The sequence below is a fragment of the Sitophilus oryzae genome, unplaced genomic scaffold, assembly GCF_002938485.1.
Source record: "Sitophilus oryzae breed Bouriz unplaced genomic scaffold, Soryzae_2.0 scaffold_1307_pilon_pilon, whole genome shotgun sequence".
NCBI classification, from domain to species: Eukaryota; Metazoa; Arthropoda; class Insecta; order Coleoptera; family Curculionidae; genus Sitophilus; species Sitophilus oryzae.
The window spans coordinates 3,498,156-3,525,635 of NW_022145957.1; the positions used below are offsets into that span (position 1 = coordinate 3,498,156).

Below are 27,480 nucleotides of genomic sequence, written 5' to 3' on the forward strand. Positions count from 1 at the left end.
AAAAATAGTTTCATAGTTTGGGTACCTAGGTCGACTCAGCCTTAAATGAGTACTTGGGATTCACAATCCTGAGGTAATAATAGGCGGTTGAAGCATAATTCTAGCCACATTACCTTCCTTGTATACCGAACGACTCTAGTATGGCAAGCTGTACCTTGCCGCTCTTAAGGGGTTAAACGCTATATACGGGAGCTATTATTTTTTTTTAATTCGCAGGTTTTTCTTATGCGCATTATTTCACAGGTATTTTCTTCTTATTATTATTATATTTGAAGTACTTTCCTTGAACAAAATCAAGTATTATACTGAATATTTGAGTCTTAAAGTACTTTTTAAATTAAAATTACTTGGGAATTGGATTTGAGTAATATAATCTCTGTGACTGATATTTCATACTTGAAATACTTTTTTTCAATACTTTCCAGTACTTTGACAGCTCTGCCCTGTATCGTGAAATGTAGTGCCTTTAGAAATACTACATTATATTCCCAATTTAAAGTAGGTAAAATGTAGTATGTATACATTATCATAATTCAAAAACCACTCAGATTATTCTATGGTATTAAGGTATTTTTGGAACCGGAAATTTATAGCAAATTCAATGTATTAAACATATATAAAGCATTTCATTTGAAATACTAAAACTTAATTTTTTATTTATTACAATTTAAATATTTGATTCACCCCGTATATCTTGAAAATATTTTTGAAATGTAACCATTACACATATATTTTGTAAAAGGTTTGGAGTGAAAATTTCAAATAGGAACAATGCAAAAAGTTTTATCAAAATTCCTTCACAGTAATTGAATTCCGAGGTTTGTATCCCACAAGGGCTTAAGGCACTCCACTATACACTCAGGCTCATTAGAAGTATTATACCTAGAAGGTCTACTTTTTTGATTTTCATTTACATCAAGAATCAAACAATAATTTTTACAAGAAAATGTTATTACTTTCTAACCCGAAAAAAACAGATTTTTCTTGATGACCTTGTATGTGATTACCATACACACGTGTAGGTATCGACGTAACGAGATGGTCGTTGTCTGTGACCGTCCCAGCAGCGACTCGTGACCCAAAAACACATAATGCCTTAAATTAAATTGTAGATATATAAATTACACAATACTCCAGTTTGTAACAATACTAAAATAGCAGTATTTAGATATAGGTATAGTATAAATATAAGTTTATAAAAATACCGTGATTAATAAGGCCAGCTAATAGTATCTACTATTATCTGCCTGAGTTATATTGTCTACCATACAGTTCATCAAACATGTTTTAATTTTACCTTTCATTTAACTTGAAAATATATCAACAATTAAATTTACAAAAACAAAAACTCTTTTATGCATCCACAGGGTGAGTAAACGATAGAGTAAGAGTCCATTATTCGGACTCAGTTAACGATAGAGTTTATTACGTCGTTTGCATTACGAAGAAATGTTAAAGCGAAAAGTTTTTGGTGATGACAAAACACATAGTAAAAGGCTTGATGCATTCTTCGCTAATGCTGCCACCATCGGAGAATATCGTAAACAACTGGCTACCATACGACCGAAAAAAAAACGGCGTCAGCGATAGCTATGAAATGAAGATCGCTGTCATTTTATATTTAAAATTATATGGGGAATGTCATCAATATTCATTTGCAAGCCAACTGGACACCGTTTTTTTATCATATGGTATTTCATTTCATATACGTGTGTTCTTGAAACATGTAGAATTTGTACAAGAACATAATATACAGGGTGGTCCGAACTGCATTCCAGAAACTTTGGCAGCATATTCTGCAGATAAAGATAAGTAAGATAAGCGCCCCCCCCCCCCAACCTCCCTAGTTGCGCCACTGAATACGGTCATAAAAAATCATTTATAAATAGAAAAATCCGTAGGTATTATCTTTATTCTAAAATTAACACCTCTACTACAACAAATTATATTATAATTCCAGATTGGTTCTTAATTTGCTTAACAGATATATGAAAGCGTTAATTTCTTTAATATTTGTCGTAACAACTATAACCTATATAAGTGTATAAAAAATATCTGAAGTATGAGGATGTATTTTTGAAGACTATGACACGACACTACACACGAGAGGAAAAGTTGCAAGTATAGCCTACGGCTTAGAAAAAAGTTGAGATGGGTCTTTGGAGCGTCGTACCTATCTTTGGAGCATCGGCCCTATGTGAGTTTAAAATTAGTGCTGAAACTCGGAATGTACCGGGTGGCCAACTAAGAATGGACGCCGGCTGTATCGCAGAAACTACTTATCGTATAACTTTGGGAAAAAAATTCTAATAAGTAAATCGACCAAGAGAAATCGCTGGAAATTATTTTCAAGTTCGAAAAATGTCCGCTAGGGGGCGTTGTTCTGATAGCCAATCAGAAAACAGGTTTTTTCTCAAAAGTATGCAGGTGAACAAGTATTTTAAATTTTACTATTGTAATCATCGAGAAATTTGTAATTTTTCTGATATATAGTGTTTTGCTCTATCTCATAAAATCAAGTGGTGGGGGAAGGTTAAACTTGCTTTTATTAAAATAGGGCTAACTCTGGTTTAGGTTAACCGATTTAAACAAACTAGGGCTCGTTTAAAAGAGTTTTTCTTCCTTAATGATTTCCAGTACAAACTTTGTTTCCATTTTTTTTTTTTTGTGGCAGCTAGAGGGCGCTGTTTGACATCATAACTGATATTGCGCTTTTGCATAAAAAAATTAAATAGGAGGCTATTTGGTCCTTTGCACAGTTAAATAGAGCACAAAATTTCCTAAATATCAGCGCAAACCGTAACTTTCTATCTTCTCTCTAACCTGAGATATTAAGAGAACAAATCATGTTAGGCTGCCGCTTAGGATTATATGGTCTAAAAATTATAGTAGTAAGCTAGGAAACAAAAAGAGGCAAATTGGTTACGTCAAAATATCAAAACATATATTTTAATTTCATTTTAATACCACTTAATTGTTATTTATCCATGTTCGTTCTTGATTCGACCCCATAAATTAAAACCCAGGCATATTGAATTCGATGACATAGCTGGCCATGGAAATATGCCGCTCCAGCGTCTCTATCTACTAAAGTAAGTGGTATCCAAGGAGCCCCACACATTCATGGCAAAATAAGCGACACAACTGCACCAACTGCATCATCTACACCAACTGCATTCATGCTGATGAAATTGCGACAGATGCATCATGAAAGATCCCTTAACAAAATTGGCAATTCATTTCTTAGAAATTATGGATAGTTCATTTCATCCTGCCTAAACATGTATCGATCAACGATCTTGGTGCTGAACTACTTGCATCCAGGGTAGATTTGGACCAATAGTGCATATTGTTAACATTCGCACCTTCGCTTATACTGAAGATTATTAAGGAAGAAAAGCTCTTTTAAACGAGCCCTAGTTTGTCTAAATCAGTTAACCTAAACCAGAGTTATCCTTATTTTAATAAAAGCAAGTTTAATCTTCCCCCACCACTTTATTTTATGAGTTAGAGCAAAACACTCTATATCAAAAAAAATACAAATTTCTCGATGATTACAATAGTAATATTTAAAATACCTGTTCACTTGCATATTTTTGAGAAAAACCCTGTTTTCTGATTGGCAATCAGAGAGACGCCCCCTAGCGGACATTTTTCGAACTTGAAAATAATTTCCAGTGATTTCTCTTGGTCAATTTACTTATTAGAATTGTTTTCCCAAAGTTATAGGATAAGTAGTTTCTGAGATACAGCCATCCATTCTTAGTTGGCCACCCGGTACATGGGGCTCGAAGAGAAGTCCAAAAGTGAATGTCGTCCGATCACAACCAAATTTGGTGGGTAGACTATGGGAGCAACGGTGCACACGGTCCCACCCTACGAAGTTGGATACGACGCGCGACGTTTCGTTTGCATCTTCATCAGGGTGGGAATAGGTGGAATGGTGGGATTTAATATATGAAGAAAAATATGTATCGATTACGGCATAATTGGGAACGGGCTACAGGATAACGCCCTCGACGTTTCAAATCGATGCCTCAAAATGGACGAAATCATCAGGATTTTTCTTCATTATGGGTCGCTTTGAACCAAATTCGGCACGTGGATAGAGGTACCCGAATGAAATCATCAGACGGACAAAGGACATGGACAAACGGACAGGCGGACAGGCGGACAGACAGACGGACGGACAGACGGAAATAAGACTTTCACTTCAAATATGCGTACATAGTGCACACAATTTTTTTTCATTTAGTTTTCCAAGTTATGAGAAAATATTGACTGAACTGCCTTCCTGAACTTTTTCTTTGAATATATGAGGCGCCTAGATGCAAAATCAGATATATCCGTCATAACTGAAACTGGGAAAACCGCAAAAATCTGCCGTTTTCACAATTTTCAATTTTTCCCTGAATTGTTTGTATCGGGGGTTAGAATATGATTTTTGTTGATATTTTCTTGAAAATCGTAGAATTATATTGAAGTTTAGAGATTTTAACTCGATAAACAAAATGAATATATCTGATTTTGAAATTGAGAACATAAAATATCTGATTTTGAATTTTGCTTCTCAACCTATCTCGCTTATTTTTCGATGGGCGTCTTCTCTTAGGGTGCAGTGTTTGATGATATATGCATCTTGATCTTTCTTGATGCGAGACTTGTAAAATTTTGCATGAAATTGAGTTACGTCAAGATTAGATAACTGAAAGCATTTAAAGCTCTTTGTATCATGTTGGCACACGGGATAACTCGGTGGTTTTTTAGCTGAATATCTAAAGTACACGCTATTTTCAACTTAAAAACTTTACGCGAAAAAAGAAACGTTTACCTTTTCTCCAATGCAGCACTTCTTTTCCATATTTTTTCATTTTTAAGTTTCTTTCGAGCTAAATAAGGGGTTCTTTCTGTCGGGGCAGTCATATTCCTAATTATAATAAAACAAACACACTAAAAACACTTTGAATATTGAACGACAAAGTCTTCTCACCACACTGTTTACAATAAAACTAATAATACAGAGTTAGCCAGCAACGGCGTAACCGTACCACGGATATAACTGATTTTGGTTATTATATAATATTCCGCATGGATATCGTATGGATAATATCTGATTTTGTACGTTGCTGGATATATCTGCATTTGCGTGTTTTATATCATTGTATATATCTTGCTTTGAACTTCAGAGAAATATTTATCCAAGATTTGGTATGCGAAATAACTTATTTTGAATGTTGGTTATGCTTCTAATCGATGCATTTTTATGAAAATAAATATATCCATACATTTACAGCAAAAATCAGAAAATTGGAAATATCTGGTTTTGCATCTAGGCGTCTCACTAGCAGCTGATTTGTTCTTTATTTCAAAACGCTTTATCAGCAGATGAATAAAACTACCAGCTAGGCCATTTTCGTCTTCTTTGATACATCAGAATATATGGTAAATATCCTTCTCGAATAACTGTTTGTAATATTGCAGACATTTGAAATCAACGAAAGATGTCTAAAACAACTGAATGTATTCAACTAGCAAAATGAAACGTGTGGACACAGTTGCAGTTTTCCGTCTTTCAGTTCAAATCTGTTAGGTTGCTTTAATGAGACTGACGACTTAACTGATTTACCACCTTCATTTATATCAAGATTAAATCACGATTTTTCACTGTATATGGCATTATACCATTTTGTCTCCAAATGTCGCCATTCTTGGCACCAGTTCAAACTGTGATGACAGTAGTCCGCCGCCAAAGGAAGCACTAACCATGAACGGTATAAAACAGGTCTTGAGTGTCAAATGTAGGTATGCCTATAGTAATAGGTTTGCCATCTTCTTTACCAAACTATTGGTCAATGATTTTGACGTGTAATAGCAAAACTGCCCCGAAGAGCTAGTTGTATAATGACCCTATTTAGAATATCAGTTCGTATTCAGTGTCGTTTTCTTCTTTTTTTTTCATTCGTGTCTCTACCACTATCATAAACTATAGTGGTAATGATGATTGATGCTTCATGATATTAATTTGTGATGTTTTAGAACTCGAGACATTTTAGTACACTTAACAAAAATAGACGGAGACTTAATAACTAATATCTGTGCTTGTTCCTTTTTATTAACAGGTTTCTTCATAAAAATTTAAAGGCTTGTTCGTTGCTCTCGACTACTGTTTTGTTCGGAGTTTCAATACTCGGCTCGCCGTGTTTCAGTATTTTTTCAGCTTTAAAAAATATCGGGTCTAAAAATTAGGAGTACTACGTTTATTCAACCTTTGTAGCTATTTATTTTATTTCTTACACTGCCAACACAAGCACGTTAAACTACAATTATTAAAATCACTTTATCTGCTAGAAATAAATATGCTTGGAATACGGACGTTTGCCGAACTTCTACTGACTTATAATGTAGCAATCCAAGAGTTTCGCTGAAAATGCGACAGTCAAGACGCTCGGTTCGGTCACTTTTTCCCGGCATGGACTAACGAATTCTCGTGTTGCAAAGCGTTACATTACAACGTTCGGCTCAAGTCAATCTCTGCCTTAAAAGTAAAATGTTGTTATTTTAAGTACTGCCAAAACAAATATAAAATATATAATATATTCTTTTGGCGAAAAATAAAATTTATATCTTCAGGTTCAAACACTTGTAATAGAGTATATATTAAAACAAACTTCAATAATTTTCATCAACTAAGTTTTTTTTGTATATTTAATAGTTTTTTTTTGCTATAGGAGAACATGGCATTGATCATTACATTGCTGCGTCTATATATAACAGATCTGTGTATATTGTAATGGATTTTGGTGAAAATAATCCTGTTACAATACGCCTTGGAAATACTCCTGATTTTAAATTAAAAGAATGGAATAACCTTACGATATTTCATGAACATGAAAAAGTTCATTTAATTTTAAACGACGAAATAAAAACTATCAACATTACAGGGAAGCCACTACTTTACATCGATCCCGAAATATATATTGGTAAAGCAGTATTCTTCGAACTTCAACACAATGACGGTTTTTTTATTTTTATAGGTGGAGGACCAGAATTACAGAAAAAAATAGGTTTAAAATCCTCAAATAATTTTGTAGGATCTCTAAAATATGTTTTCTATAATGACATATCAATTATCTACGAATTACATAAAAATAATCCTAAGGTCCATTATCTTGGATTACTGAGGCCAGAATTTTATGAAGCTGATGTAAACATAATTCCTATTACCTTTCCATTTTCAGCTAGTCACATTTGGTGGCACAACGATCATGTTGATTCTCTTAGTTTAAGTTTTCATTTTAAGGTATTTACAGGTCTTTTATTAACATGTCTGTTTCAAACACTCTAATTAATTTCATTTGTAGGCAAGTAGTAATCTCAGCGTTATAGCTTCTAGTGAAGCTCAGACTGGACTGTATTGGGAGGTTCGAGTTGTAAATGATGAAGTCCGATTTGAGCTACTTAACAGTATAAAGAATACCACTCATTTAATAAGCGTTAAAAAGACACCCGGAATATGGCATTTCTTAAATGTGACGTATTCAAATGACGAAATCACTGTAAGCGTTGATAAGAAAGGAAAGACTGAAAAAATTAGTGACTTGAAATTTGCGATAGGTGACAAGATTAAAGTCGCTGCTGGATCTCGATCAAACGCAGGTTTAGTGGGGTAAATATATAGCAGTAAAAATATCTCAGTTTAATTGGTTTTATTTGTGTACTAGATGCATGAGGGATATAGAGGTTAATGGGGTAGTATTAGAACCTAGAAGTGTTCTTCAAACAGAAAGGGTAGTTGGCGAAGTTACATTAGACGACTGTAGGTGAGGAATATTACTCTATGGTTTTGTTGTCCAACACTTGTTTGTGCCTATTTATTAGTGGTGTGTTTTAATATAAATTTAGGTTTTATAAATAGGTTTGTAGATGCATGCCTGAGACCAAATACTTGCGAGCATGGCGGCAAATGTTCCGTTAAAGAAGATCGACTAATCTGTGATTGTACAAATACCGGCTATACAGGAACAAATTGTCATTTTGCTCTGTATAGAAAGACTTGTGAAGAACTAGCATTATTGGGTAGATTTAATACACCAAATACTTAATTATTATAAAATATTAAATATTTGCTTTGTTAATTTTAAGGTTATACTAAACCGGATGTATATCTGATAGATATAGATGGAAACGGAAGATTTCCGCCCGCGCATGTCAGGTGTGAATTTCAAAGTATAGAAGAATCAACAAAAACAATCGTGGAACATAATTTGCCCAGTCAAATGGATGTACGCTCTCCTTCAGAAAAAGATTTCAGGTATTCAAATAATAATTAATAATTTTAACCTTGCCAGTTTTGAAATATGGATAAGAATATCCTATAATTTGAAAAATATTCCTTTTTTGATGAAACATAAAAGCATTCTCGTTCGTTAGAAATTTGAGCCTAAGGCAATAGACAACGGCATTCGAGAAAATTTAGAAAAGCTGAGAGATTATTATTGAAGATAGTTCTGATATAAAGTTGCAGATATTGATCGGAACTAGTTAAAGCAGAGAAAAGCGATTGATTTTTACAATTGAATAATATTGAGAATCGAATTATTACCCAAATAGAAAGGATCGAATTGAAAGAATTGAAATATTTAGGTTTCCAATATTCGATGTCATATTTCAAACACAAATGTTATATTCAGTGATCTAATTTCTCGAAATATGGAATGCCTACCATTATCCAATGATTGAATTTATTTTTATAATTTGTACATTTGTAGATTATTTAATATGGTTATTTCTTACTCTGTTTTCATATAAAATAACGAAAAGTGTAAAAAAAAGCTTTGAAAAATCTTGATTAATAATTTCATTAAAAAATTCAATGATGTTTTGTATAGAGATGAACAAAACTGCGATACTCCAACCGCAATTGAAACTGTGATTGCGATTTTTAAATCGCTGCGACTGTAACCTGCGATTGCGATTTTAATATTTAAATATTGTCCTAGGCATTCTATTCAGAGTGTCATTTTCTATCCAATAAAGTAAAAAAATACCGAGGGTGCCATTTAAAAATCAAGAGTTGTAGTCATTTCCGGTGAAACAGGAAGTGGTCGAAACGAATTGAATACGTCAATTAATCCTAATTTATGTCATATGCTTACATACCAAATCTCATTTTTTTATTAGAAAATGAAATAAAAAAGTTATAGAGTCAAACCACCCTTGACTTTGCTACAATCGCAGTTTACTATAAAATGCTTCAATGGACCACAAAATTACGTTCGCAACAAAATCGCAAATCCCAACTCCTAAAAATTCAAACTAGCAGATAGAAGGTTATCACGGTTCTAGTTTACAAAATCACAATCTCAACAAAATCGCAAATCGCAAGAAAATCACAAATCACAACTATAGTAATATTGGTTACCTAAATTGAAACCCGCAAATAGAAAAAATCGCAGTCGCAGTTCCTTATGAGAGTCAATCGTGGGTTGCGATTGCGATTTTAAAATCGCTGCGATTGAATCGCAGTTTGATATTTGTTGCTCATCTCTAGTTTTGTAAATATTCTTCTGATATATTCTTTAAGTTAAACACTATTTAATTTATTCTTAACAAGATTTAATTATAATCAACCACATTTTGTAAAGTAATTTTCAGTAAAATTCATTGAAAAATTATACTAATAAATATTTTACAGTTTTAATATAAAATATCGAGAATTCAATGCGGAAATGCTTCAAGAACTTGTCTCCCATTCTCTGAACTGCAGCCAATATATTAAATATGATTGCTTAAAGGCACCATTAGAATTGCACTCTGCGTCCTGGTTTATTTCGTCAGCTAATGAGACTGTAGATTATATTGGCGATGTGAAAAGGTAACATATTTAACTACATGTACAAAAACCTGATTTTAAAAAGGTATTCATTCAAGAGGTACGTGTCCTTGTTCTATTGGTCGAAAATGTGAAAATCCTGCCCAGTGGTGTAATTGCGATGACGTAAATGATGATAAATGGAATACGGATGATGGATACTATACAACAGGTGATTAAACATTTTCATTGGTTATCGAATAAAAAAACTAAGGAAAGAGTCAAATATTCTTTTTATATTTATATATTAAAGACTGAAGCTACGCCAATGTATCAATTTTGAAACATTCTTCCGTATGCTTTACTATTCTTCCAAAAGATTTGAATTTTAACGTTTTTGGTGCTCTTCCTGTGATTATTTCATTGTATCTCTTTTAAATTGTATTATCTGGAAAGACCTTTATCTAGACTTGAATTATAATGCGATTACTGCGAATATTAAAAAGAGACTTCAAAAATAATCACTTGCACAGCATGCTTCCAAACGAAACCATAAAAAATAATGGAACAATATTTCAATATTAATAAAGTTTGAATAAGTAGACATATACATGGTAAGTCTTAAATAAGTGCAAATATTTTCAGAGCTGGTGGATCTCAATAAAAGAACCATTTTCTCTATCCGTTTTTCAAACAAGTCCAAAATAACCTAAATTTTTCTTTGAAAATAAAAAAATGTGTGTACACTATGTGCGCATTTTTGAAGTGAAAGTTCTTACTAACACCCATTAAATTGAAAGATTTCCATGACATCTTTAAAAAAGTGTCGTTTGAAATGTTGGAAAAGTAATACATTAAAAATTAATAAATAATTTGATTCAGTTTCACAAAATTTGTATTAAAATATCAATATTTTTGATTTGCGTCTCGCGCTAGCTTGTGTGTCACGGCCTTGAATTTTCACTCACAGCGCGCGTAAAGAAGTTTCACTTCAAAAATAATTTTTGATTAAATTTTTTGATTTTGACCACTGGATCTTTTCCTAAAAACAAACTGTTTAGATGTGTTTCTGGTTTGGTCAAAATATACTATCTCTAAAATATTTGCACTTATTTAAGACTCACCTTGTGTTTCAGGAAAAACAAAATAATTAATTTAAGAATTTCGTTTAGAATTAACTAAATATATTTTTATTTTAATATTTATTAACTACTGATAAAAATAATTAGGATAAGAAAATTTTATGCTTACTCATAAAACTTCTACAATTTCTTGTATTAAATAATTAATTTCTTATTTATTTCTAACACAATTTTTTTGTTAATTTTAATTAGTATTATTTTTGTAATTGTTTAACTTAAAGCAAAGCAAGTATATTACTAAAGCATTCTTATTTATATTAAATAATGTTAAGAAATCGAACGCTCCTGCTAAACCCGGAATTTAAGTCTACCATAGTGAAACCTCTTCACGGTCTCGCTAGTTTTATTGAAATGCTTCTTCCTCAGTCTTTTTAATTAAGGCTTCAGGTGCATGTAATACACTAATTCATTAAAAATGCATTTTTATTCAAATATGACATGCATTTAAGACCTCGCAATTCAATTATATGGACAAAATGGGGTATATTTTATTTTAAATTATGTCATTTTTGTTATTTCAGCGAATACACTGGGTATTACGGAAATGGTATTTTTACAACAGCCAGATCTTCCAGAAGATGCTTTGGGACGAATTACTTTAGGCCCATTAGAGTGTGTGGAAACTAGTAAGTAATTGTAGGGTTTTAGTGAAGTTTTATTGAGTATTACCAGAAATCCCATACCTATGCTGTCACATGTCACATACTGGTTATTGGTATACACTTTATTTTTTAAATGGTACACCCTGTAGCTTAGTAAGGTGCTGTAAATCAAAATAAAGCTTTTGACAGTTTTATCCGAAATGCGATAAAATATACACCATTATTAATATAAAATTTATAAGTTTAATGTTGAGTTATCGTCTTCTATTTGTTACTAAGGTTAACATGGTACGACTACTTTGTTTACGCGGAATTCTAATCGCGGTCCTGAGCGATAGAATCGTCTACCGATTTTGCAAGTGGCTAACTGGACGCTTACTTACGAGATAACCGATCTCATGCGGCCTCTAAATGCCGTGAATGAGCAGTCCGTCTCAATAGATTTCATATCCTTGCCATGAAATAACAGAACGATAGTTTTTTTAATATAATCTTTTACAATTCTATAATCTTCTCTAAAGCTAGTGGCTTCACCGCGATAGCAAAATCCCTTCTGTTGCAAAAGAAGAAGAAAACTACCTTTCCAGACACAGGCGCAGATCACCATCAGAGCTGTCCAGAGCTACTCCAGAGTAGAGCCGCCAAGACCATCATGTGCCGCTTGAACGAGGAATGAAATGATCCTTGTCAGCCATCTGTCCCAAAACATAGTGGGAACGCTAGCGGAATCTCGACGCCTCCTACAACGCCATCACGGAGCGACAACGTCAGCGTTTACGCCACGGCCGAACAACAGCCCAAATGAAACGGCATATTTTACTCTGGAGCCAGAAACAGGTCCAAACCCGCCCAAAATACAGATAATCAGCAACAGCACGACATCAGATAGCAAAACTCCGACTGGCAGCACTGATCCTTTCTGAGAAAACTTTCTGAGAGAACCACTGACGCGCCCTATGACGATGCATTTCCGAACCGCTCTTAGCTCACCAATATCGAAGAGCCAATACCGGAAAACCCCGAATTCAGTTGTTTCAGTTCAGAGTTGGGAATCCCGCACTGAGAGAATCAATCGACGCGACACCTGGCTAGCCGAAATTACACCTACAGACAGCAAGAAAACAAATCGCCCTAACAACTAGAGATAAACAGCGAAAAACTATGGAGCTTCACGTGGATTCGCGTGCCAGTGCACATAAGAAGGCCCAGGATCTCTTCAAAAAGGATAAGTCGATGCTGGCTGAACTAATCCTGTCTGGTCGGGCCCTGAACGAATCACCAGTAACACCATCGATAGACGACGTCGAAGATACCTTTCCGTCAATAACAGACGTTGCGCGACGTGGAGAAGGCTAAGGTGAGGTGCAACAGGCAAAGAACATTCCGGCAAGCCACTGGGCGGTAGTAATGTCGGCCATACTACTCAGGAACGTCCAGCCTTCCAACTGTAAGCTGCTTCGTACCGTCCTAGTACCCAAAGATGGGACAGAGGGTCTCTCACCAACTGGGTTGACCGGGCAACGCTTAATGCATAGAATAATAAGCACAAAACTCAAAAACAGTATTGAGCTGAATGCAGGCCAGAGGGGATTTACGCAGATCGATAGAACCCTAGCGAATGACCTACTTCTAGACCACTACATCAGGTCTAGAACCGAGCAGGATAAATCGTTCAGCGTGGTATCTGTAAGGCGTTCGACACGGTGTCACAGAACAGTGTGTACCGTGGGCTTCGATAGAATGGGAGTCGACAATCATATGACCACATACATAATGGAGACGTTGCATATGGCATCAACAATAATTAAAGTCGGCCAAGAAACATCCCGTAAAATTAAACTAAATAGAGAAGTGAAGTAAGGCGACCTCTTAAGCCTGTTACTAGTCAATATCGTAATAGAAGAGCTACTCGATAAATTAATTTCAGGAAACAACGGCGGTACCTTGGCCGACGGCATAAAGACGAGGACGATATCAGGGGTCGTATTTTCGAAACCATGCGGAGATAAGTCCACGCTAAGTCGTGTACGAAAGTTGGTAAACTTCGCATGAAAATCAGAAAACTGTATTTTCGAATAGTTTCGAGGGCTTCGTGCACAACTATTTTCGTATGCGGTGGTTGAAGTGGGTATACACCATTCGAACGTGAAACTTCGTATGCGATTATTGCGATTCTAACCTATTTTTCTGTTTTTGTTTATTGCTTATTGTGAATTGCGATTAATAAGTTATTTATTTTCAACGATTTTGAAAAATGGCTGGACTAAATTTTCTTATTGAAAGAAATATTTTAAATGCTTTGGAAGAAGCTGAAATCTTGGCGAATAGAGGGGATAGAATCTACCGTCCATTGTTCAACCCCTTTGAATTGTCTGATAATCAATTTGTTAAATTATATAGATTAACAAAACCTGTGGCCTATAAGTTAATAGGTCTTTTGGAACCTCACCTTACTATTAAGAAAAGTAAGTACCTACAATAGGTAAATAATACACGCTATAAAGTGTTTAAGACAATGCTCCTCGAATGCTTTTTTTAGTTAAAATTCTTTTAATAACTTTATATTTAAGTATATTATTTGCAGGTTTTAACCACATTAAGGTTTTTTGCAAGTGGGAGTTATCAGTGGGATTTAGCAAGAAATATGAATAATGCAATTTATTTCTGTTTTTTGTTTTGCAGAAACAAACCCTTCTTTCTTATATTTTTCTTGATCCATTACAACATTCAATTTTGCACTCTTTTTTGTAAAATAATAATGGATGTATGGAATTATAGAAAAGAAATTATTTAAAAATCCATAACATAAACAACACAACAAAACTTGACAAAACTAAGCAAATAATTTAAGGTTAGATTATGTTATATGTCACAAACTCTGGCAAATACGGTCTCTTCTTCTTTTTGGTCACCAAACATGTACGAATTTGCGGCGTTGCCGCCAGCAGTTTTACGCGTATACGAGTAAATTTTCGAAGGGCGTTCAAAAATAGGTTTTTAAATTCGTGTACGATTTTTTTCGCTCGATTTAGATCGCATGCGAGAAAATTCGAGTACATTTGAAAATACTACCCCAGGATCATGTCTCTTTGAGTAGACGAAACAGAACAGTTTCTGAGAAGGCCTGGCATGAGCCTGAACTCAGCATCTATAATAGAGAAACCATTATATAACATAAACGGCACGAAAATACCAACCAATAGAGATAACAGTACGATAAGATTTTTTAGTTAAGTAAAGTATTATAATTTATATATATTTTGGGTAAATTTAAATAAAACTATTGAAAAGAAAGGGCATAAACAATGAAATATACTACTAGGACAGGGTGGCCCATAGAAAAAAATGTAGTTTTTACCAATAACTGTGATATTTGACAGTGTATGACATTTTTCCTTTGGTTATAAGCTTAAAGCTACCTAAAATTCAAAATTTGAAGTTAGTATCGCATCTAGAAGTAACTTAGAATTTTGGTTACGGCGAGTGAGTCACTGGCAAAGTTAAAGAAGTTTGACTAGAAAAAATTCATAATCCTTGAATTTGAAAAAAAAAAGATTTGTTGGCCCCTTGATATACAAATAAAATCAAAAGAGACCGCTTCGATTAATTCTAGTTTATTACCTTTTTCCTGACTGGAAAGTCAGCTACCGGTAGCGGCTAGATAGCTAACTTTTAATCCATATGGATATTTCCAGATTTTTCGTTTTTTCCTTCTATTATAAGCTTAAAACTACCTAAAATTCGAAATTTGAAGTTTGTGACACATCTAGATGTACCCTAGAATTTGGATGATCTGTCAGTGAGTCAATGTCGAAATTAAAGAAATTTGACAAGCGATAAATCATAAACTATGAGGTATAATTACTAGATATTTTGGTAACCTAGCCAGCTATAGTATGTCTTCATGTGTAGTGAAAATTAATATTCTTGCTTTATCCACAACGAAGTTACAGGATGGTCAAAAGTGCCGCTAATACCTTCGCAAAAATGATGGTACGGCTGTGCTCTACTGCCGTGCCCCCAGATAATGTGGCAACTGCACGGTATGATATTCTATACTAATTAAAAAACTTGATTCTTAAGGGCACTGTTTAGATTCATCGATATGCTAGATTATTCTTTTATAATTATGGTGCTGTGCAATTGCCAAGATAATTGCCATAATTATTACAGAAATAAAGATGTCTAATATTGATAATAACAATTTATAAGAAAATTGTGGAATAGGAGTTTAAAGAGAAACTAAATAAAATAAACTGACTTGGTTTTACATGAGATCTCACCACTTTTTATAGTGAAAGAATATTTGTTGCGAGACATTTTCTTACATTCTATATTTTTGATGGGATACTAATTTTACTTGCGAAATTTAGAATAAGAAATAGTCCTATTAAATTAATGATATAAATAAATATACGTAAAAAGGAAAATACATTAAAACCATAGATTTAGGAAGAACAGATATCACATTGTGCATTTTAAACCGATCAAACTATCGGAGGTTGACTACGTACTGTAAAAACCAACTGAGATAGAGAAGGCGACATTGCCACATATCAAATTTGCGCCTATCTACTTAGTTTGAATTGCAGAAAAGGTGACTTTAAAACCTGCACCGGATATCAATAAATCTCAATTTCTTAATTAAATTAATAGTTTATTTTTAAAGAAGCAAGCGTAATAATATGTTATTAACCAGAGGATATATGCGTTACTATTAAAGGACATGTTTACTGTTTAATGTGCTGAAACGTCTAGAACTATTGGCAACGTCACTGCTAGTCTTCCAGAATGAAATGAGCCGTCCGTCCCACCACCCCTCGCGACGGCCATTGGTCAGTTATAGCATACTACGTTTAGCTTACGGTGTGTTTGAAGTCGGAATCAAGTCCGAACTGATCTTTTCAGTGTTTTTCAGTAGTTTTTGTTTTGTTTAACGTACTTTTGAATCTGCGATATTTCAATATGGTACGACAGTGTCAAGTGTGTGGAAACATAAGCTCAAATTATCCAAATGTCTTTTCACAGGTAGATATTGTTTTAACATATTATATTTCCGCCGTAATTGTACATAGGCGTCCCACAAGGGAGCCTCTCACAATTAAAATAATTTCTAATTATATTTGTTGAATTTTGATCTATTAAAACAAGAACGTAGTAGCCGGTGATTAAATTATAATTCGTCTCAATTACTACCTAACTGTTGTAGATCATAACAAATTTGAATATAAACGTTGCACTTGAAACTTTACTATTAGCCAGAAAGTGACATTTTTTTTCTTAATATTGCGTCATATTTTGGTCATTATATACGATATTCTAAAGGAATTTTGCTCAACAAATAAACAAAGGTGTTTACCCGACCCTTTTTACATTTTATTGCTTTATTATATCTGCCCCTTCGGCCTTGTTTAGACAATTTTTTAAAATCTAAACCGCTCTCATTAAAGAAATTCCGAAAAGTGTTTATAGCATCCATTTTCAAAGTAATTATTGCTATCTTATGAGTTTAATTCAAGTTTTATTTACTCCAACCGGTAATAATTGTGAAAAAGTGGCATTAAAAACTTAAAAAGCTGTGCTGTGAACTGCAAAAACCATCGTGGATAGTGGCATAACGTCGGTTTCCAGTGTTTCATAGGTATTTCATACATGCGTCCTTATATAAAATAAAGTTTCTTGTATGCAACACACTGTATTTTATTTATAAAATTAAACGAAAATAATATTAAATTTGAATAAACAATATTTGGCGATATAATTCCGGAAAAAGCCGAACCGCTCCGAAATTTTCAAAAGTTTTGGGTCGCGACCGCTGCAAGAATAGCGCCAAATAGTGTTTACATTGTCCTTATGGGCACTTTCCAAACCAAACTTGTTTCATTTATCTATGACGTTGCACTTGAAACTTTACTATTAGCCAGAAAGTGACATTTTTTTCTTAATATTGCGTCATATTTTGGTCATTATATACGATATTCTAAAGGAATATTGCTCAACAAATAAACAAAGGTGTTTACCCGACCCTTTTTACATTTTATTGCTTTATTATATCTGCCCCTTCGGCCTTGTTTAGACAATTTTTTACCACCGTACAAATACCTCTTCCTAGAGTTATTTGTACGGTGTGTTTACTTTTTTTTTTAGAATGGGACGAACTGTAAATAATTCTTAGGCTACTAGTTTTATACATACCTATATACAGAGTGACCCTCCAAAAAAGCATTTTACCTATTACGTTTTTGGTTTGTGATTTTTATTTCAATTTTTTTACATAAGATGGGGCCATTGTAACGCACATTTTCAAAATATTTTTGTCAACATACAGGGTGATGCAAACCGCAATACGTATGCTTAATACAGTTCATGAAAATTGAGACATTTAACTAAAATTTGATTATCTGATGAAGCTACCTTTAAAAGTAATGGATTTGTAAATAAACGTAATATTCATTATTATGTGACAGGAATCTCATACTGTAGCACACAGATTTGATACTTTTAATGATAAATGCCTTCTATTGAAAGACTAAAAGGCAATTGCCTCGTGTCAGAGCCATCATAATACAAGAAGAAGACCGAAAGCCAAATCTTGTCTTATATTTTCAAAAAAAAACATAATTTTCTCATTAAATATTGATTCTAGGTATAGGAAGTTATTAGTAATACAAGATTAAACAACTATTACACAGAGTACTTCTCAGGAAGCTCTCGATTGCGAACTAACTAAATCGTTACTAATTACTAATTTTGAAAATTTCTTTTTAAAATCAAAAAAGGTAAAACTAAAACCTAAACTATCATTTGAGATTAAACGGAAAGTTCTAAATAATATTGCCTATTCTAAACAAGAAAAATGTATTTATAAGTTTTCTAACATCTCTAATTAAATTTGGACGAAAATAATATTTCTGTTTGCTATTGGTAATTTTCTCAGGGAAAATACGTAAATAAAAATGACTTTTTAAGTAAAAAAAAGTCAAAAATACAAGTTATTTCAAAAAAGGACTGTCCTTTTCAAAAAAGGACAGGTGGCAACCCTAGGTATTTCTGGAATGGAAATTTAATGACAATTCTACAACTTTAGTTTGAAAATATGTTCCGGCCACCTATGTTTACAAAAATGTCTAAAATGTGCTTTACTATTGCCTCCATATTCTGAAAAGAAATTGAAAACCACAAACCTAATATATATCTGTTTCGGAAGCCTGAGTCACCCTGTAAATATTCAAAAGTAACTCAAAGTTTATATAGAATTAACTGAAAGTTTAAATTGAAAATCGACGTTGGAGCGATTTTCGAAAACTACCTACTAACGTTTCAACATAAGTATATGTGGGATATTAATTATATTATTATATTAGACCTTATAACAAAACTCATCTGATGAAAAAGTGTTAATGTAGTATATTAATATGGAGTAAAAATTTTACTAATTACTTTACTTTTACTTTACTAATTAAATTCGTTCCAAAAAACGATACGCCACTGGCCATGAGAACAATCCAAATGGGCCTAGTTGCCGGGGTCGGAAATTTTAGACTTCTCTGTCTCTTCTGTCCTTGTTTGACACATTGGAATGTTTGATACACTACCAACGAGTATTTATGAATGAGATGTTCGGTCTATATTTATAATGTCTTTGATTAAAACAAACAAAACCGCAGATAAAACTGCAAGTGTATACGCTAGGCATTAATCGGTCTTGCCAAATTGTATAATAATAAAAATCGCTGTTATTTTTCAAATGCCATCAACTCGTAATTTATTTTTCAATTATTTATTTGCACGTTTATAAATTATGCCAATTAGTTTAAAGCTTAAGCTTCATTCAGGACCTCCCGATTAGTGGAATAAATTAGATTTTTCAATTTCATTTTATACTTTTTAGTTTACGATCATTCACAATGTCTATATAAAAACACAATTAAAATTAAAAAATCCTAGCAAGAGCCTGCGGTAGTCTGTTGTATCCATAGAGAAAGCATAATATTTAGCTTATAAAACAATAAACTTTTAATTTCTAACCAAACATTTTTTTTGAAGGGTGATAATCAAAGGCCAAAATGACGTTCCTCGCAAACTTTCAAGTATAATTAGTGGAAAAGTCAAAAGTTTATTAACTTTTTCCAATAACTGAAAATTACTACCAACTGACTTACTACGTGAACAAACTTCTACGGCTAATTGAAACTACTAATTTATTCCACTGAAGTTCTGAATGAAGCTTTATCACATTTAAATATATCTATCTTAAAGGTCTTTAGACGATCTATGGTTGAACATGTCTGTCTATTAAAATAAATGTAAAATTTCCTTTTTACTTAAGTGAATGATGACTAAGCCATTGGAATTGTTCTGTGAAATTTTTAAGGCGGTTACAGTAACGACTATATATTATGTATAATAAGGCTGTTTAAAGCCACTCCATTATATAAATCAATTCTAAGGCTATTAAATTATTACCGTCAATTTAATCATTCTCTTTATAATCGAACTGCATATGCAAGTATATGCTACTTGCTTTAGTCGACCTTTGTATTAACACAATATTATACGATAATAATTTACACATATATACTGAATGATCGAAAAAATCGAATCAAGATACGTTAGAGCTATAGATGTTAATTTACATTGGTTCACAACCAATCTGTTGCAAAACTAGACAGTAAATTTAAATATACAGGGTAAGTCTTAAATAAGTAGAAATATTTTTAGGGCTGATAGATCTCAATAAAAGAAACACATTTAATGATGTTCGCCAGTAATACTGCTATCCCACACAATAAATAGAAAAAACTTATCTGATATTTAAATAGGAGATTATGCTGTTAAGTTATTATTTATTATATTCTTAACGTGCAAGTCCTGCCTTATCTGTATCCAACCCAAACCAACACAAAATATGGAAAATCAATATATTCCAATCATTTACTAACAAAATATATCTTTGTAAAATCTTCCTTCCTTCTTTAAGATTATCCTACCTGTTTTATTTCGGTATATATGGTAAAAGTTTGCTTTTGTTGGCTTATTTTTTTCTTGACTGATGTATCTACTTGGGAAGGCAATCTTCGTTAAAGCAATTTTTTTTTCTTTAAACTATAAATAAAAATGAATTATATCAACTTAAAAACATTTTGAAACTAGTAAACACAACAATTTCAAAACATTCTGTTACTTCAGCTGTTTTACCGGTTTAATTTGCTTTACGCCAGGGGCACTGTAGGCGGTAGGGTCGGGCCGAATTTATTGAATTAAAATTATTATATTTTGATTACTAAATTAAAAAATTCCTGTCGATAACACTTTATGGTTTGAAATCGTGCAAATGAAATAACGTGGCTTGATACAGTTTGTTAATATTTATAGTTTTTATATTGTGACATGCTGTTGAAATGTAGTTTTTATAATACTGTACGCAATAATCATAACTATCGATCTCTAATAAGAATGTCCTGCTCTAAAACTGACATTTACTTGACAGTAATCACTTGACAGAATAACAAAACAATGTAAAATTTATTTAAATTTTAAAATAAATCGTTTTTAATTTTGTTAACCTCATTATTTTCTCATTTGAAAAATTGCAATACATTGCATGTGGAGTACACACAATACCACATGGAGGTGTATAGGTAGATAATTTTAAATTCCAAACACATTATTTTAATAGACGCAAACTCTCAGAAAAATATTGGATAGAGATTGGCTTGTGATGACAAGGTCAGACACTAAAAATCGAACAAAAATAATATATTACACTCAAAACACATGTATTATGTGTTCGTTATTAAAGGTATTAATAATTAAATTTAAAACTGGTTAAAGAGGTGTGTTTTATTCTAGAGTTATTAGATAAATATTATTAGACAAATAGATAAATTAATCATAATGACACAACTAGTATTTCTACACTTTATAATACAGGATATTTAATTCATACGTTTTCTGAATTTGTCAGCCCTTTTCAGCAATTTTTAATTGTTAATTGCATTTTCCCAGATGAATAATTAGAAATATAGGTAATTTAGGAAGTGGCAATGTTGCACCCCTTTTAGTGCCGTAACCATGGTAATATCAGATATTAAGAAATTAGACCGTGGGAAAATTTCCGGTAAACAGGCAGTTCTAAAAAGTTTTCGAAAAATATAGAGGGAAATTTAAAGGTAGAGATGTATGCTAGTACCAAAGCCATAAACTTATAATTAAACTTAAAACCGGTTAAGGGCCCATATTATTGGTGTTTTATTCTAGAGTTATTTATTATGTGAATACTGAAATAGATAAATTAATCATAATGGCACAAGTAGAATTTCTGCGCTTTATAAAACAGGGTATTTTGTTCACTCATTTTCTGAATTTTTCACCCCTTTTCAGCAACTTGTTAATTGCATATATTTGCATTCATATGAATAATTAGAAATATAAGAGTTTATTTTTTTTTCTTTTTCTTAAACCTTTAGAATTATATCCATATATATATATTTTTTTCCTTTCTTGGGTATGAGGTTTTTTTTATTAATTGAAAATGGAAACTTTTTTTTTTTATTATGCGACATTTCGCCTCATCATGGTGGGCTTTCTCAGGCACTTTATTCTTGAAGCCGCATATTATTCTTGCCGCATTTTATTCTTGAAGCGCTATATAGACTTGCTACCACCAGTCTATATAGAAGAATGTAAGTGAATTCACTTACATTCTTCTATACTATATAATAGGCAGCTGCGGCTTCAAGAATAAAGTGCCTGAGAAAGCCCACCATGATGAGGCTAAACGTCGCATAATAAAAAAAAAGTTTCCATTTTCAATTAATAAAAAAAAAACCTCATACCCAAGAAAGGGAAAAAAATATATATGGATATTAGAAATATAGGTCATTTAGGAAGTGGCAATGTTGCATTCCTTTTAGTGCCGTAACCATGGTAATATCAGAGATTATAAATAAATATATTTAAGAACAAAGGAAGTGCATCAGACTGCGGAAATTATCGGGCAATTTCACTATTGGCTATCGAAGGAAAAATTCTTACCAACCACACGAAAAAGTAACAGAGCAGCAGTCTAAACTTTATGTTGCATTCATAAGACCTAACAAAATCCTTCGACTCTGTGAACAGAGATACATTTTGGGCAATTATGAAAAAGTTTGGAGTACCCAACAAATTTCTTACAGTGTGGAAAAGCCTCTATAACAACTACAAGTCAAGAGTGTCACCATCATGGATCACTGAGCAATCCCTTCCTAACAAATACATAATACAGGCAGGGATGTGTCTTAGCGCCTCTCCTGTTCAACATATTCATGGCAGCGCTCTCCATTATAGTGGACAGCAAACTGAAGGAGAGAGGATTGGGCATTAGCTATAGATACGATGGCGGCCTGTTCAACGTAAAAAGACTCTTCAATACGCTGATGACTGCGCTCTAGTTGCAAAGACGTTACACCAATTACAAGAAATGTTGAACACATATACCTGGGCATACGAGAGTCTGGGCCTTAAGCTAAACATCGACAAAACCAAAATAATGTACACTCCCCCGGAAGATCACAACAATGCTATAAAAATCCGAGAAGAACTATTAGAATATGTAGCGGAATTCAATTAACTCGGCAGTTTGATTTCGGGAAATGCCAATATTGACTCTGAAATTCAGCACAGGATTAGCAGCGCCTTAAGAGCATTCTGGAAATTAAAAGACAGGATTTTCTATAATCATGTCTTGAGTACAAAAACGAAACTTGCAGTGTATCGAGCAATTATAATCTCCACCATGTTATATGGGAGCGAAACCTGGGTGCCGTGCCGCCGACACATGAAAAATTTAAAAATTTAAACAACTCTTAAGAATCCGATGGTTCCATCATGTCTCAAAGGTATCGGTCCTTGAAAAAGCTAACTGCGAGAGTATTGAAGTCATGGTTATAAATTCCCGCTTAAGATGGCTGGTCACGTATGCAGAATGCAAGAAAACCGCAATACCAAAATGTCTGGTTTACGGTGAGCTTGTAAACGGTAAGAGGAGGCCGGACAACTCAAAAGATACAAGGTGGACAACTCAAAAGGTACAAGGACATTTTCCACGACAACTTAAAGGGGATTAATATGCAGAATGAGTGGGAAGAAGCAGCTCACAATAGAACTCAATGGAGAAGAATTGTAAACTCAGTTAAGAGCGACAACCAAAAAGTAAAGAGGCAACAAAGCAATGAGATTTTTGAATATCCGGAGTGCGGTAGGCAGATAACATCACGTATCGGGCTTTTCAGTCACAGAAAAGCTCATGAAAGAAAACGCCTTGCGTAACCATCTTCTGATTCGTGTCAAATACTCGTCAGCGAGTAATGGCAGTATGTATGTAATATGTATGTATCAGAGATTAAGAAATTAGACCGTGGGAAAATTTGCGGTGAACAGGCAGTTCTAAAAAGTTTTCGAAAATTTTTAAAAAATTTGGAAATTTAAAAGAAAATGCACGATTTTCAACATCTTTTTTGCGAAAAAAAAACCTCATAGATGTGTTCCTGGGTTCCTGAGGTCACTCCTGAAAATATTTGCGCTTATTTAAGACTCACCCTGTATACCTTACTATATATTATTATAATATTACATTCCAAAATGGCGGCCTTATGCGGGTTAATTCCCAATTTAATATGGCAATATTACTGAAATATGAGTGTATGGGTGATATTTATTTTACGCCCATCATTATGGGTGATTTAATTTTCATTTGAGTTAGCTGTTGGGCATAACACTTGCATGAATATCAATTTTAATTCGAGCAACAAATCATCAATATATAGTTCTGATCCATACATAAAACCATTTGTGCAAAGCTGACTTTTTACGCAGAAAAAACGTTTAATGATATTGTGGTGGCGTACTCTATTTTTTGGTACATTTAATCTTTTATTACTATGAACTACTTCAAATTTTTGCTACTTTGAATTCATATTAAAAGAGAGTGTCTATTTTAAACTTTGTGTAAATCATGTACAGATTGATATTTACAATTTCTGCTCCAATTAAAGATATGCTTAAAGACGTATTTTTGTGAATGGTATACCTTTTATTTTAAAAAATCCTTTTAGACACTCAACGATATGTAGTAACTTTTACCACGAGCCAATCATACATAGAAGTTCCGGGATGGAGGAAAGGTGACTTGGCATTTTCCTTTAGAACTACTGGAAAAAAAGCCATATTACTCTATCAACCTCCAATTCGGCCTAATTATCCCAGTTTTATGGTAGCTCTTACCAGTGGTAAGCACTACAATAACTATAGCTTATTCAGTACTCAGCAATCTACTCCCGGTAGTTTGGAGAGTCCTCAAGTTACTTAGACCAAGCCTCAGTGGAGCTCTATATGTGATTTGTTAAGGTGGAGATTGACTTCAGCCGAGCGTTGTAATGTAACATGTTACAAAACGAGCATTCGCTAGTCAATCCCCGAAAATAGGCGACTGTTGATTTTTTTAGAGAATCTCTTTGATTGTCACATTACAAGTCAGTGCAGGTTCAGCGAATGTTCGTATTCCAATTATATTTCTAGTAAATATAGTGGCTTTAATTATAGTTAAACGTGCTTCTGTTAATTGACGGTGTAAAAAATATAATAACTAGCTAAAAAACTGAATAAATGTAGAACTCTCAATTTTTAAATCCGAAATTTTTTAAAGAGTGAAAACATACTGGAACACAGCGAGCTAAGCATTCGAAACAAGATTTTTGCGTTTCGATTACAAACGAAGCGCTCGTCAACTCGTGCTCGGTTCAAGTCAATATGGGCTTTAACTTAATATAATATAAACGAATATCCAGTTTTTTTTGCAAATTCCAATGTAAAAGACAATAACTTCGCTGGCTGGTACTGAATAGGCTGTGATGATAAATATATATCTATAGAATTAATAGTAGAATATTTATAGATTTTCAACTTACTTTCAACTTTACTTTAAATACTGGTGTTTCCAAAGAATTAGTTATTGTGTCCGGCCGTCGACTAAATGGTGGAGAATGGCATAAACTTTGGATTGATTACAATAAATATCATGTCAGGTATGTAAATAATATCGCTGTGTGACTTAATTTATTTTAATAAATTAATAGACGGCCTCTACATTATTCACGAAATATTCCTAGAAGTATTTCAATTATAAATTTTCCATTAGACTATAATAAAGTAATGAAAATATTGTAATAATTATATTTCTGCACATTAATCGAAAAGATTCGCCCTTAAATTTCTGTTATGCATTATATATGCATGTTGAAATTTTAATCTTGTGAAATATATATCAACATAAAGAGAGGAATCAGAAAAATATCATTGTAATAACAGGTATTATAGAAACATCTAGGTTTATGTATTGTACTGAACTTTATTTAATATAATATTTTAATTTAACAACAGTTTGTTATGCGCTGGTAGGATCGTTGATTAACTATGGAATTCTGGGTTGGGGTGATTGCGCAAGTTTTATATGATGAGGTTAGAAATCGCACAAAAGAGTATTTTAAAAATTATTTTTAAAAAACCAAGGTTTTATTCAACGGAAGATCTGTACCAAGAAATGCAATTACTTGACGTTAGACAGACATACGCCAAAAAATATTATTGTATATGCACACAAACCCGTTAACACGTGTTGAAATCGAACATTCTTATGAAACCAGATCATCAGAAATGAAATGTATAAAAGAGAACCGAGTAAATAAAACAATAGGACAAAGATGCTTATATTTTATAGGACCAAAACTATATAACTCAGTATCGGGTGAAATTAGAAAAACAATCTCCCTTTTTAGATTTAAAAAAGCAATTGTAAAATGGATCCTAGAAAATAGATTGTTGGTACATGCTCTAATAAACGATTAATATTGAAATACAGAGCAATGGTTTTATCTACATATAAAATATCCTTTTCATGTTTATTTTTACTTGTATGTCCTGGTATATTGTTAGTTATAGTTATTGAAATAGAAATAGTTTATATTTTTTATCAATGCATATTTCTATCATATTTGATGATATTTTATTAAATACATATATTGGCTTATGCTATATTAACAAAAAGGGGAAAGTTAAATTAAAATTCTTTATATTTATAATTTTCGAGATATTTTTCAGATGTATACCCTTTTTTTGCTTTTTTTGTAATTATTTAGTTGTTTGATTAATCATTTGTATGTGTGGGCGTATATTAGGCTATATTATGTTGCATATTTATATATTTTTTCCTTCGGATCAAACGGTGCTGTATTCAAGACTCCGGATATTATCTGTGTATCTTTCAAAGCAGGTTCCGAGGGGAAGCGTAAATATTAATGTTACTGTATTATATCAAGTTTGAATAAATTATTATATTATATTATTATCATAGTATGAAAAAAAGTCCTTTGACTCGGGCTTAAAAATCGACATGACATGGAAATAGCTCGAGACAAAACGAAATTGAACGCGACAGAAGAAATAGGAAATCCGATAATCCCCGGAATAATAATAGATTAAAGACGTTTTACGAAATGAAAATAAGTCGGGACGAACCAAAGTTAGACGAGGAAACAAAAATAAATGTCTTTACTATTTGACCTTGACTTACTTCGGACTATTGTGCCAGCAGTGTAGAGGCGGATTTTAAACAAGTAAACTAATAGTAACCTAATAGGTAGTCTTAAAAATTAAATCACTCCAAAAAATAATATATGTATATATAATAATATAATAATATATGTAATACGTAGTATAAAAGATCCTTTGAGCATTGTCAACAGAAATGTGTTGGACAGATTAAAGGATCTAGAATAATTCTAAATAAGAATACTGAATATGTGAGAGAAACTATTCTATTTTGAGTGAAACCATTATAGCGTTATGACAAACTATCCAGCACATAGTAGAAGCATCCCTTTGATGA

The 27,480-nt window shown here is 32.9% G+C and overlaps 1 protein-coding gene across 3 annotated transcripts in view; it reads left to right on the forward strand.

Moving 5' to 3' along the window:
- LOC115874952 (contactin-associated protein-like 5) overlaps positions 1–27,480 on the forward strand; it is a 166,932-nt gene that overhangs the window by 70,441 nt on the left and 69,011 nt on the right. For all 3 annotated transcript variants that reach the window (XM_030890260.1, XM_030890261.1, XM_030890262.1), the window contains exons 8-18: positions 6,729–6,980; positions 7,035–7,300; positions 7,362–7,666; positions 7,722–7,820; positions 7,916–8,076; positions 8,143–8,311; positions 9,695–9,874; positions 9,931–10,043; positions 11,475–11,579; positions 24,653–24,826; positions 25,492–25,621. In XM_030890260.1, coding sequence (XP_030746120.1) covers positions 6,729–6,980; positions 7,035–7,300; positions 7,362–7,666; positions 7,722–7,820; positions 7,916–8,076; positions 8,143–8,311; positions 9,695–9,874; positions 9,931–10,043; positions 11,475–11,579; positions 24,653–24,826; positions 25,492–25,621 — 1,954 coding nt within the window. The remainder of the gene's footprint in view (positions 1–6,728; positions 6,981–7,034; positions 7,301–7,361; positions 7,667–7,721; positions 7,821–7,915; positions 8,077–8,142; positions 8,312–9,694; positions 9,875–9,930; positions 10,044–11,474; positions 11,580–24,652; positions 24,827–25,491; positions 25,622–27,480) is intronic.